The 12,607-nt window shown below is 31.9% G+C and overlaps 2 protein-coding genes across 4 annotated transcripts in view; one reads left to right on the top strand and one right to left on the bottom strand.

Moving 5' to 3' along the window:
* Window positions 3,609-6,767, bottom strand: LOC107615261 (AMSH-like ubiquitin thioesterase 3). 3 transcript variants are annotated; one of them, XR_002353317.1, is made up of 6 exons: window positions 6,373-6,767; window positions 5,303-5,372; window positions 5,153-5,223; window positions 4,928-5,066; window positions 4,684-4,773; window positions 3,609-4,587 (listed from the first exon to the last, which is right to left on the bottom strand). XR_002353317.1 is itself a non-coding variant. In XM_021110479.1 (3 exons), exons 1-3 carry the CDS (start codon window positions 5,087-5,089, stop codon window positions 4,516-4,518), a joined length of 324 nt encoding a protein of 107 aa, XP_020966138.1. In that variant the 5' UTR covers window positions 5,090-5,129; the 3' UTR covers window positions 3,609-4,515. The 3 variants fall into 3 exon arrangements, 1 of the variants encoding a protein (XP_020966138.1); XR_002353316.1 differs by having other exon boundaries at window positions 5,303-6,767; XM_021110479.1 differs by lacking the exons at window positions 5,153-5,223; window positions 5,303-5,372; window positions 6,373-6,767 and having other exon boundaries at window positions 4,928-5,129.
* The window catches only part of LOC107617821 (chitinase 10), a 2,391-nt gene continuing 1,386 nt past the window's right edge, over window positions 11,603-12,607 (top strand). The window contains exon 1 of the mRNA XM_016319692.2: window positions 11,603-12,128. Within this exon, the coding sequence (XP_016175178.1) occupies window positions 11,662-12,128 (467 nt within the window). The 5' untranslated portion in view covers window positions 11,603-11,661. The remainder of the gene's footprint in view (window positions 12,129-12,607) is intronic.

Consider the following 12,607-nt stretch of genomic DNA (forward strand, 5'->3'; position numbering starts at 1 on the left):
AAGTTTATATTATGTATTGAACTCTTTGAATTTGCCTATAGAGGCTCTCATGTTTCCTTCGGGAGAGATTAGGATATACTGTTGTCAACTAATTTCATAATGTACTCTAGCCGACCTAAACTTTGCGGGTCGCGACTAGTAGCTATTTACTTATGTTATATATATCTATCTGTTATCTATCTCTTAATCTCCTCTACACCTTGTCCGTATATCGTTTTCGGCATATATTGATTTTTGTGTTCAAAATTCTAGATGCTTTAAATTTCTAATATTAATTTTTGTGTTCATATACTGTTGTTGTTAAGAAAATTGCTCGAATTCGGCTCGGCGTTCACATTCTCGTTAACTCGGCCGATGTTTTGGATAGCAAGTACTCGACCATAGCCAACATTGCAATGGAGGATTTTGATCACATTTTCAGGTATTCTAACTGGTTATTGTTTCTGACTTTCTATTCCAAAAGTGAAATTAAACAGTTAGGATCAATTGATAAGCCTTTTATAAATTGTTGGCAATTGATTGACAGAATTTTAGTTTAATTAGTCAAGTAGCTGCATAGTATTAGTATGAGTTGGGATTCGAAAAGTAGAAATAATTTTTCAATATAGGTGTTCTTGCAATAATCAGATTATTGCTAAATTTAATTTGTCTAATTCCGAATTTGTCCAATTTCTTCTTGTTAAGAGCTCCCAATCCCAATTTGTTTTGTTCTCTGTGTTTTTCTTCATGATCATCTATGTCAATATCATCTATACAAGAATAATTAAGAACATCTCAGATTGTATATAGAAATTCTATGAATACAGACTCATGTCTTAGATAATGTAAGTATTTATACCTATATTTAGATCAAGATCATCTTCATCAGCAGTCAGGTTATCATTATTATCTGTCTCAGAAGGGTGCTGCTACTGTGTTATGCAACATACCCCATCAGAAGGACGTGTTTGAATAAGAATTTTATACCAGAAAATATGGAAATAGGAAAGAGAGATTCAGTTGAGAAAATCTGTTTGTATCTGTATTTTCTGATTTTGAGATTTTAGATAAAAAGAAAATTAAACAAGTTTGGCTTTAAAATAAAGATATTTTGCACTGTTAAATTATTTGATTCTTTATATAACTTTATTTCTCCTAATGTATATGTATTGTGTAAATTATATATATGTTTTTTGTCATGAGACAATTAACAAGGAGGACCTCTTATTTGTTCTGAAAATACACTAAATTATGCTGTAAAAGAATATAAGAAATTTGTGTTTAGTAGTGTGCTATACTATGTTGTTAATTGATCTTATTTTAACTGTTAATGCACTCCAGCTCAAGATGAAAAATGGAGATGAGATCTTAGCTGTTAAACATGTGGATGGAGGTGGTGTTGCAGCACTTAGCTTTTAGGATGCCATTGATATGACTCCGTAGTGGACATATTATTAGGGTAATATATTTTATTGTTGGACTATAATTAAATTATCATGAACTAACTTGGTTACTTTTTATATCTTATGAAATATGATGATAGGAAATGCAGACACTTTAAAACTTTGCAAGTCAATTGTTGAATGCTTAATTACTCAATGCGCTTATATTGTTCTGGCATTCATGAGTTAGGATTCTGAAATTGTGTATGCTTATTATTATTTGCTATTTTATTCTTCATACCTTAAAATTTCTCTTCGTTTTCCATTCCTTTCTTCACTTAGCTGACAGTATTTTATTTTATTTTTTACAAAAGTACCAATATTTTCACTTTTGGATAATTTAAAATCTGTGTATGTTTAATTAATTACTGTAATAATTTTCACCCACACTACTAATCTATTTTCATGTGAAACAGGTTTTAAATTTTTTTCAATTCTTGCTGCTAGCTACTTTACTTTAAAAGCTTCAAGTTTTAATATTTGCTCGGAAAGAAAAAAAAAGAAAAATTATCATTTGAAAGAGGTGATTATAATTTTTTCATATTTTCTTTTAGAATACTATTTAAGTAAGTTTTAATATCGTTTTTAACCATGATATATATGCTTTATTCAATCTCCTTTTGTCTTTGCTTTCATGTTTGCTACTTTTTATTGAGTCATTCAAGGGGGTGATTTGGTGCAAAGTTTTTATTTTTCTTGCTTTTTGGTATGTGCTTATCAGTTTTGTTTTGCATGGGTGCTTTGCATGGGTGCTTCAGATTTCATTTCTAGGCACTACAAGATTTTTGTTTATTTGTGGCGATTTTTTTCTATTTGTGGAGGTTTCAAACCCCCACAAAAAAGATTGTGGCAGTTTCAAAAACCTCCAAAATTTGAGGTGCCACGAGCTCCTTTGTGGCGGTTTTTCACAATCCCCACAATGTCATTTAGTGGCAGTTTTCTATCCCTTTTGTGGGGGTTCTATGCTAGCATTTTGTGACAGTTCTTGGTTAATGTTTGTGGCGGTTCAAAACCCCCCACAAAAGAAATTTTCCATTTTAAAAAAAATAGCTATTCTGTGGGGGTTTCAAACCTGTCAATATTATTCTTAAAATATTAATCTGGATGTTAAAAATACTTAAGCAAGACATTAAAAATGTAAAAAAAATTAAAATATTACATATTTAAACAAAATCAATATAGTAAATTACCATCATTTTCTAATCACATTAATTACAACAACAAAATATTAAAAATAACATGTATTAAACATAGAATAATTAGAGAACACTATGTACATACAAAATCAATATAGTACATTACCATCATTTTCCAATCACATTAATTACAACAACAAAATATTAAAAATAACATGTATTAAACATATAATAATTAGAGAACATTATGTACATAAATATATATCTCAAGTGAACTAGTATCTAAACCAGCACTAACCATTTCTTCTATTCTTTTTTAATCTGCAGATTACATATTTTCTACTTCAGTTACTGAAAAGCAATAAAGAAACAAATACAAAAGGCTAAGAATCATTAACATTGAAATTGAAAAGGTACAAGTACAAACCTCAGAGATGCATATTGTTCGAACTCATTTTTAAGGGCTTCAGATCACAAATCAGTTGCATTTACATGTGAGTAGTGCTGAAATAGATGCAGGAAGATTATACATTAGCATTTGACTTATCATTAAAAGGCAAATAGATGAAATTATTTATATGCTAAAAAATGCATAATAATAAACCCAATATAATAAAAAGTGAAATGATAGTCGGTATGAAAATACACCTTGACCTTATCATGTTCGCTGATACCAAATACATATTTGTTTTCAATTTTTATTATATTGGATTTATTTTTAAGTGCCTAGTCTGATTCATGCATCTTCATAATCAATGAATTCACACAACATACCAATTCTCTATTAATATTCATGATATTTGCTCTTTTATCTTCTTTATCTAAACTATTACAAACCACAACTAAGAATCTATTATCTAGCATTATTGCAACTATTTCTTTTTCTCTTCCATAGCCTTAATAAGAGGGATGTATAGACTGCTCCAGCAAAATCTACAATGTGAATAGTCACAGAATTTGAATAATAATAATGCCATATTACCTGGTATGAGTAATGGGTGTGCAGGTCCACAGATCACATGAAACAAATTTGTGATGGGCGTGTCTGAAGTCAAATATAGAAATATGATAAACTGGACATTTAAAACTAGTACAATAAGAGTATGTTCGGGAGAAGGGAGTGCAAGGAAGAGTTTGAAGAGTAATTATGAGTTCATTTTACTCTTCAAATATATCCCTTCTTTCTCTTTTCCTGCAAAACCTCAACTCACAAACACGCCAAAGGATCACTAAAGAAGGATGCAAATAAGTTCTGCTATCTATCAAAAGGGTTTCTATCTTCAGTTGTATCTAACTATCTATATTGGGGAAAACATTGATGGTTCAACCCACCGTCAGAGCTAAGAATGAATAAGTGACAGTCAAGGATAATGGAGCTTACATGTATCCAGCCTAAAGGAAAGAGTGATAAGCTGTCCTGAACTTCAAATATTTCTTCTTCATTATTCAATTTTAAACATTGAACAAGAAATTAAATTAGACATACATTGCTCAACTGAAAATAATTAAAATTACAACAAACAGTTAAAAAAAAATCATTAATGAATCATGAGAGAATTACAATCTTGAGTCTCCTAATTCTAAGGAATACTGTATTTAGCTCTATTCATATATGTTTTGCATTATTCCATTTGAGAATCATTTTATCCCCCAACGATAATTCCAAGAGAATTGGCTTAAGAACCAGTTTCCTTTAAAAGTAATTGAAAAAATCCTATCATATGATTTACAATTCCAACAGAGGTTTAGTAGCACTTTCACAACAAATGTAGATAAATAATCTCAGATAACAATAAGAACAAATTATGCACCACTCATAAACTCCATGCATCACAACCTCAGATCAGTAGAAGTCTCACTTTATCTGATAGGATAAAATTGGAAATAGAAAAAATGAAGAAACAGTCTATATAATCATTTAAAAACAACAAACTGAACCACAAGAGTAAACATAACCATTATCTTACCGAGTCTGAAGTTGACTCCTGCTTTGGGATAATAAGTGTAGTGATATGAAAAACCCTGTTTTTCTATAGACATGAGATTGCAAGCACAAAAATGTATTAAAATTAGCAACCAAAATATTTCTAGAACCCAGAAGTAAATAAAATTATGACTTCTTTTACCAGGGAGCCTGCAAGAACACCACATATCTCTAAGTTTTTCTGTGTGTTTTCGGAAGCCAGTCTCAAAAAATCTTCCATCATTTTCACAGGCTGCAACACAGAGTAAAGTGAACTTATAATAATGTATTACCCGGTTTAAGAACCAAACAAACCACACATAAGAACAAGTCACAATGAATGATCAAGAGAGTCCATGATGTGCTTTGAACAATTCCATTTAAAACGTAAAATAAATCAGGCTTACAATATGTAGGTGTCGGTATATACTGGGACCAGGTCCAGAATCTTGAGAAGATTTAGCTGGTCCAGGCCTTGGATCTGCAACTTTTGAAGGAGGAATGGGAGAAGACTCAGGATACACCTTAGCACTCTCTGATTCCATCCTACAAACCCTTGGCATCACCATTAGCTGCTTTGATGACTGGAACCTTTACCAATCAATCAATATATAAGTTAAATAGAGGCTGACCTCTAGCCTTTATAGACTTTGCAGATGCGGGAGCCATTTTTGATTGACCAAGACCAAACTGGATTATGCAACTGAAAAAAATAAAAGCAAAGAAATTAATTTTGACCAAAATCAATATAAGAAATATAAAGGCTTGCTTAAAGTACTCACTCATTTTGTAATCAGCGTAGAGGAAGCGGATGCTGAAACTAAAAGCAGAGAGAGTTGCTAATTGCAAAACCTAAAAGTTACACAAATATCAGCATAAATGACTCAAATGCATAATGATAATGCTGAAACCAATTTCTATAAACTAATGCTGAAAAAGGAAATGACTATCCATTGGATAAATCACTGCATATACTAATCAGTAGCTATCAAATCTTTGATCAAAAGGGGGAAAAGTCCCTGAAAAAAAAATTAAGAACGTTCCTTTTAAAATGAAACATCAGCATCATCTGTAATAAGTAATGAGAAATGAGGATCTAATTAAGGTGATAGAAGAAATGACAAAAAGTTAAGCTTATGATTTGTATGGATCACAAGCTCTCCCATTTCTAAAAGATACTTCAAACAGTAACATCAAAATAAATTGTTAATTGAAGAATTGGCTAAGCATTCTTGAGCAGCTAAGAATAATTGCAAGAGAAGTAATAAAGAACAAAATTGGTAACCAAAACAACAATAAAGACAATGCAATACTCGTATATCATATGAACCTTTACTATTCTCAAGATCTTAGTCTAAGATGAACTTGGAAAACTACATTGCAATCAATTTATAATATCTTGCAATCATAATATCTCAAACAAAATTAAAGAGCAAGAAAATAAAATATTATCACATAAATCACAAAGCAATTGAATAATATAGAAATGCAGAATATCCCAGTGAAACATGAAATTGTGGCAAGAATGAACAAGTAAAAGCATGCAAGCATATTCAGACGAGCCATTTCCACTTCCAATTCCATTTCAATTTGCAGGACGCTGCACAATGGTAAAATTCCATAATCATGAGTCCAGTTAACATAATAACCAAATGACAATTGCTTCATTGTTGAAACAAGTACGGTATTAGGCACCGATTTAACACATTAAAATGATTACCCTAAGCTGGTAGTGGTTGATCAAGTACGGTAAAATAGCACGAAAGAAAAGTCGCCGCGCTGGTTGATCAATTGGAACTTCAAAGAAGAAGAAAAACATAGACAAATGAAATATGGAGAAAAAGAAGAATACCAGCGGTAGCTCGAAGGAGAAAACAGATATGAAACAGTGGCTCGATTCAGAAGCCTTCGACTGCAGAAACTACGGCGGCAACGATGGTAGAAATCACGGCGGCAGAAACTGTAGCGGCAAGCGTAGCGATAGAGTAAACAGATCTGAAACCACAATGTTGATGAGGAGGTGGCTCAATTAAGAAGCTTCCTGTGACAACTGTGGCGGCAACAGCGGCGAAACTGGCGACTATAACGGCGACGGTAACGGCGGCAGAACCAGCGACTACAATGACAGCTACATCGAAGGTAGATAACTTAGGATTTTGTTCATCGCCATTCTCTTCTCTTCTCTCTGTCTCGATGGTAGATAACTTAGGGTTTTATTCATCTCCTGAATTTTCATGTATTACTCTGATATCTAGTGATCTGCATTTGCTTTTGCTAACTTTGGCACCTCTCTTGATTTATATAACTGAACCCAAAACGTAAATTAAAAATAGGATAATTATTGTTATTACAATAATAATAATTTCCTCCTATTTAAATATATATATATATATATATATATATATATATATACACCATCTAATAACTAACATTATATATTCCCATAATTAATGAATAAGAAGGTTATCTCACAATGAAGAAGCATATAAATTTTCTTCAGAGATAAGAATTAATTAGCATGTATGTGTGTCTATATTGAATGAAGGAAATTTAAATGCTTCATTATTGAACTACTATGTAATCCTCGGTTATTATTAAGGACTTAATTAAAGTTTTTGAAATATTTCTCATATTTTGATTGATTATTTTTAATTTAGTGTGTATGATGAGTGTTTGAAATCTTTCTCATATTTAATTTGTTCTTATATGTGAATTTTTTTAGATGAATTCAAATTCATAATTATCCACTTATTATTAGTATATGTCTTTTTCTTGTATTTTTTGTACTCATAATAATTATATTTTTATTGTAGAAATTGAATCAGGAGAGTGAGATTCCATTACCAAAAGAGTTAGGAAGTAGGTCTTCTGGAGTAAGTAATAAGGAAGCATGACCTTGCTTGATATGTTAAAACGTATATTAAGGATTATATGTTAAGACGTACTATTGAAAAATGTTACTTTGATATTTTATTTTTGGATTATGATATTTCAATTATGACTTGGATTATGACTTTTGGATCATGTACAAATTAAAAATCATCTTATGATGTTTGATTTATGGCTATGCCTTTTGGTTATTATGAGATTTTTAAGTGAGTTTAAAAAATATCACTTTAAATTGGTGGTTTCAATCTTATTTTAAAAAGTATAAAATTGTCATCATAATTAGGTACAAACGGCGGTTAGAAACTCCCATTTTAAACGAAAACGATGCCATTCTACACTGGTAAAAACGGCGGTTAAAAACTACCATTTTAAACGAAAATGATGCCATTATAACCTGGTAAAAACGGTGGTTAAAAACTACCATTTTAAACACAAAAGATGCCCTTATAACCTGGTAAAAATGGTGGTTATAATGGTAAAAATGGCAGTTAGAAACCGCCATTTTAAAAATTCAAAAACTGTCATTTTATGCATAAATAATGGCGGTTACAAACCGCCATTTTAACCCTCAAAAAACCGCCGTATTATCTGTTGGTTCTTATGGTGGTTTTCTAAAAACCGCCGTAATAACCAGAATGGCGCCCAGAATAACAGCGTTTCTTGGAGGCGCCATTTTTGGTAATAATGACGGTTCTAACCGCCGTAATTTTCAAAAATAACTGTTGAGTTAAAAAATTAACTAAATTAATTAGTGATGACAAACATTATTTTTGGGCAAAATAAATAATTAGTGTTGATTAATTATAATTACATATTACTAATTATTTATAAAATGTTGCAGGCCAAAATTTGAATTACAGCAAAAAAAATTTGGAATGAATAGAATACAACAAGGTTGGTGGGCTGGTAAATCAAGTAAAGCCCAAAAGAAATCAAAGCTGAAGAAATCAAAACGGGCCAAGCACATCACTACCCGATCCAAGCCCGATTTCCTTTTAGCAAGCAAATCCCTCTCTTTTGCCTTACCAAAAGCAACGTTCACTTCTGAAGAGTTGGTCAGAAACTCAGAAAAGTAAGAAAGAGAGAAAGAGCTTCTTTCCTAAGCCAGTAACAAAAGAAGCAAGAGAGAGAAGGTTTAAGTTTGAAAGACAGAATGTCAAATCAACAAGTTCAAGCCAAATCAAGCTTAAGAAAAGATCAAAGGTAAACCATTTCCTCTTGCATGCATCAAATCTTCTTCTCTTATTCCCAACTCTCTGCTCTATCCGAAATGGGATACAAAGGAAAGATGATTTCCGTTCTTCTCTGCTGTGTATCCACGGTCTTAAACATGACTTGGGGACCAAGTTGTTTTTCAAGGGCTAAGATCAAGTTGACCATGGAAAGATTTCTATGGTTGCTAATTTATGGCTTTCGGTCAAGATGAGGAAGTCAGAAGCAAAGTTTCTACTCTGGGGATTAAGGAGAAAAAGTGAATCTGTGGGTTGGTGAAACTCAAGGCTCAAGGTGTTGACCTTGGAAGAAGAACCCAGCAACATGCAAGGAGATAAAAAGAGGTTTGCTGTTCATTCAGAAATCAAGGAGAGAAAACCAGTGAATGGAGATTTTGTTCTGAGAAAGCTCTTTGAAGAAGTTCAACTAACTGGACAGTGTAACCTAATCAAAGGTGCATTCCGCCGGTATGAAGAACTGAATCAAAGGCTTGCCAATCTGGTTTTTCGCATAGCACAGAGGCTGTTGGTGAAATCAATCTCCTTCATGTTTTACTGATTGTGATGTTCTTTTCTATGTATATCTTTCTGTAATTTCTTGTGAGAAAAGGCATTGTGAGGAAACTCAAGTAAAAGCCATGAGTGGAAAAAGGCTGAGTGAAACACTTGAGAGAAAAGCCTAGAGTTATTTTCTGATTTCTTTAGGTATGTCTATGTCTTGTATCTTGTACCTGTGAGGTATCCCTTTCTTAGTTGGGTTAGCACTAAGAGTGAATAGTTAGGTATTAGCATAGCCAATGTCAAGTTAGGTTAGAACTTGAGTGTGAAAGGATTGGGTCAATTCTATGGAATTGGTGTATTTAATACTGTTAACTATAGTGAAATTCTTCCATTATTGTGGAGGAGACTGGACGTAGGTTGCAAAGCATAAGGCAACCGAACCAGGATACATGCTGGTGTTAGCTTTTCTCTTCTCTGCTGTGTTCTGTTTTCTGATATTCATGAGACAAAAATAAATTGTCTCATAAATTTCCGCTGCTGAGTTCAAATAGAATCAGAATTGTAATTTTGTTTAAAAAGGGTCATAACAGTAACGTAAAAGGAAGGCATAGATTCAACCCCCTTCTCTAAGCCTACCACAACCTTCAATAACCACCGTTTTAACCCTGTTTTTTTGTAGTGTGATATTTTTCTAAACTTTGATTGGGGATCACGTGTCAGTTTAGACTATATTTGCGACACTTGAGTTGAAAATTCTTTGAAATTTTCTAAGTCGGCATTTATCCCCCGTCATGGATACCATGATAAGGAGGAAGATTAATATCATGTTTCTATAAGAAACAAAATAGGTTGGCATGAAGACTAAGAAGTTAGATACCTTCGGATTCAAAATTTGGTATACAAAAAATGTGAAGAATAAAAATGGGATAAGTATTATCTTGGATAAGCAATGGAAGGACGTAAATAAGAATAAATTTTTGGACAATGGAGATTGAGCTTTGTGACTTTGCCAGTAATGTTATCCCAATAACTCTTTTTCATTGGCAACAATTTTATTTTTTCACTGGACTATGAAAAAAGTATACTCGAGAAAGATCAATGACTCCATATTTAAACTTAAGCAATGTACTCTTATCCTTTTTGTTGCAATGAACAACTTTGGAAGTATACATGATTTTACATAATAATAATAATAAAAAAAAGATTTGAATATGGTATTGAAAAGAAGAGGAAGTAGCCATACTAATTTCACAACAAAAAGATTTTGGTGATGAGTGGAAATATGTATCAAGAGTTCCCTTTAAAGAAAATTTATTATAAAGGTGTGGAACATGTGCAATATGAAAAATTCATTTAACTTCTTCAACTATATCGATGACCATGTGTCCATATTTTTATACTTTTAGCCTCAAATTCTTTCATTTCTTAAGAGTATAAAGACATAATATTATCTATCAACCTATTATATTATTATTAGGGTGGCATGTATGCATAGGTTCTATGGCTAGTCTCGTATTTATTCAAAGGTGAATTTTAACAAAACTATGAATGGTATAGTTTTTAAATGGGTTTATAAGTGTTAGTCATTCCTCGCTTTTTGAATTAGTTTTTTGAATTGAGGTAGACTCGTTCAAACTCAATTTTAATATAAGAAAAAAAATATTAAGGATGTTACAAATAAAAATTTTAATAAACAATATTACTTTTTAAAAATTTTCAATACAATAAAATGTATGGAAAAATGCTAAAACTTTTTATTTTACCTTCGTTAACTAATGCCGAAAGTCCAATCCCATTTTCCTCCATTCATGGACTATGTCAATGTGACATGATAATGATGGTTATCAAGAACTCAAATTTTAGTACAACTGGTATAAAAAAATATTGAAAGTAATAGATAGATTTGAGAAGTGAAATCAAATTATACATGAATTGAAGAATGACTCTGAAACATCTTATTAATCTCTTCCACCTCCACAATGATATCACACACTCCAATTCATAAATAAAAACATAATTTTTTATGCATCTTTTAATAATTTCAAAGTCTTATGTTTAAGATAGGAGGGCAAAGATAACAACAATATATGATGGAAGCTTCAGAAAGTCAAAACTAGTTTAGTCATCATTTTATATAAACTTGGAATGGTCCTCTCAATTAAATATGAGAGAAGGATTCAAAGCCGAAAACATTTCTTTAATTTTCATTCAAGTTCTCTATTATGTTACAAATTTAGTATCAACAAATTAATAACAAAGAAATACATTATGAAGCAGCTTGCCAAGTAGGAACACACTAAATGGGTTTCATAATAAAGTATGAACATATAATGCGTTAGTGAGTAGGACAACATAAACCGTTGACCTTTGACCCTCCACGCCCACTAAGCCACCACCGTCTTTTACCTTTGAATATACGAAATCTTTGTGTAGCGTTGAGTATTGATTATTGAAATTGTACATATATAAACCTTAATCCTACCTCATATCATTCCCACATAAAAACCAAACCAATCCTTGATAACATAACATCCAATAACATGGCATTATTCTCATTCTCATTCTCCTCATTCTGCCTCACAATTTTTGTCATCTATTCTTCTTTATCTCTATCTGCTGAATCACGTGTCTCACCAATTGCACCAATCTCTTCTCTCATTAGCAAAACCCTTTTCGACTCAATCTTTTTACATAAAGATGACAATGCTTGCCCTGCTAGAAACTTTTACACTTATGAATCCTTCGTTGAGGCAACCTCGAGCTTCCCAGCGTTCGGCTCGACCGGATGCTCGGCCACACGGAAGCGCGAGGTTGCCGCATTTCTTGCACAGATCTCACATGAAACCACAGGTGGTTGGGCTACTGCACCTGATGGACCATATGCTTGGGGGCTGTGCTTCAAGGAAGAAGTTAGTCCTCAAAGTGATTATTGTGATTCCTCCAACAAAGAATGGCCCTGTTATCCTGGAAAGAGTTACAAAGGCAGAGGACCAATTCAACTTTCCTGGTATATAATATATAAATCTTTCATATTTGCATGTTTTTACATCCATAATATTATTTGCACTCCAAGAAAGTTATGGTCCATTTACATACTAACTCTTCTCCTGTGAGATTAGATTGTGGATTTTTCTCATTTTGCATTCATCTAATTTTTTTTTCATGTTTAAGTATGATAAGTATATATGCAGTTGAATTATCAATTATATTAGTAATTAAGTTTCTTTTCATCTTGTTTGCGATACTGTGTTCAACTCACTAATAAATGCCAATTTAATAGACAAACAACATTTTTGTTTCTATATTATTATTTTGACTAAAGATGTTTACTTAATATGACCTTGTCTTCTTTAATTATAATTAGTGAAAATATCAAATCTCTCAAATTATTTAATAATTTCTAACTATCAATTTCACATAAAATTAATTGTACTTGAGTTTCTACCTTTTTAAATAGTACTAAAAAAATAAAAATAATATTTACTA

This window comes from Arachis ipaensis, chromosome B09 (genome assembly GCF_000816755.2).
Source record: "Arachis ipaensis cultivar K30076 chromosome B09, Araip1.1, whole genome shotgun sequence".
Taxonomy (NCBI): domain Eukaryota; kingdom Viridiplantae; phylum Streptophyta; class Magnoliopsida; order Fabales; family Fabaceae; genus Arachis; species Arachis ipaensis.

Bases quoted from the DNA above. Each gene is read 5' to 3' on its own strand.
- LOC107615261 (XM_021110479.1), bottom strand. From the start codon at position 5,089: ATGGTGATGCCAAGGGTTTGTAGGATGGAATCAGAGAGTGCTAAGGTG. The intron at 4,774-4,927 runs GTAAGCCTGATT...TCTGTGTTGCAG, and splicing joins TATACCGACACCTACATATT to CCTGTGAAAATGATGGAAGA. The intron at 4,588-4,683 runs GTAAAAGAAGTC...TCATGTCTATAG, and splicing joins GTGTTCTTGCAGGCTCCCTG to AAAAACAGGGTTTTTCATAT.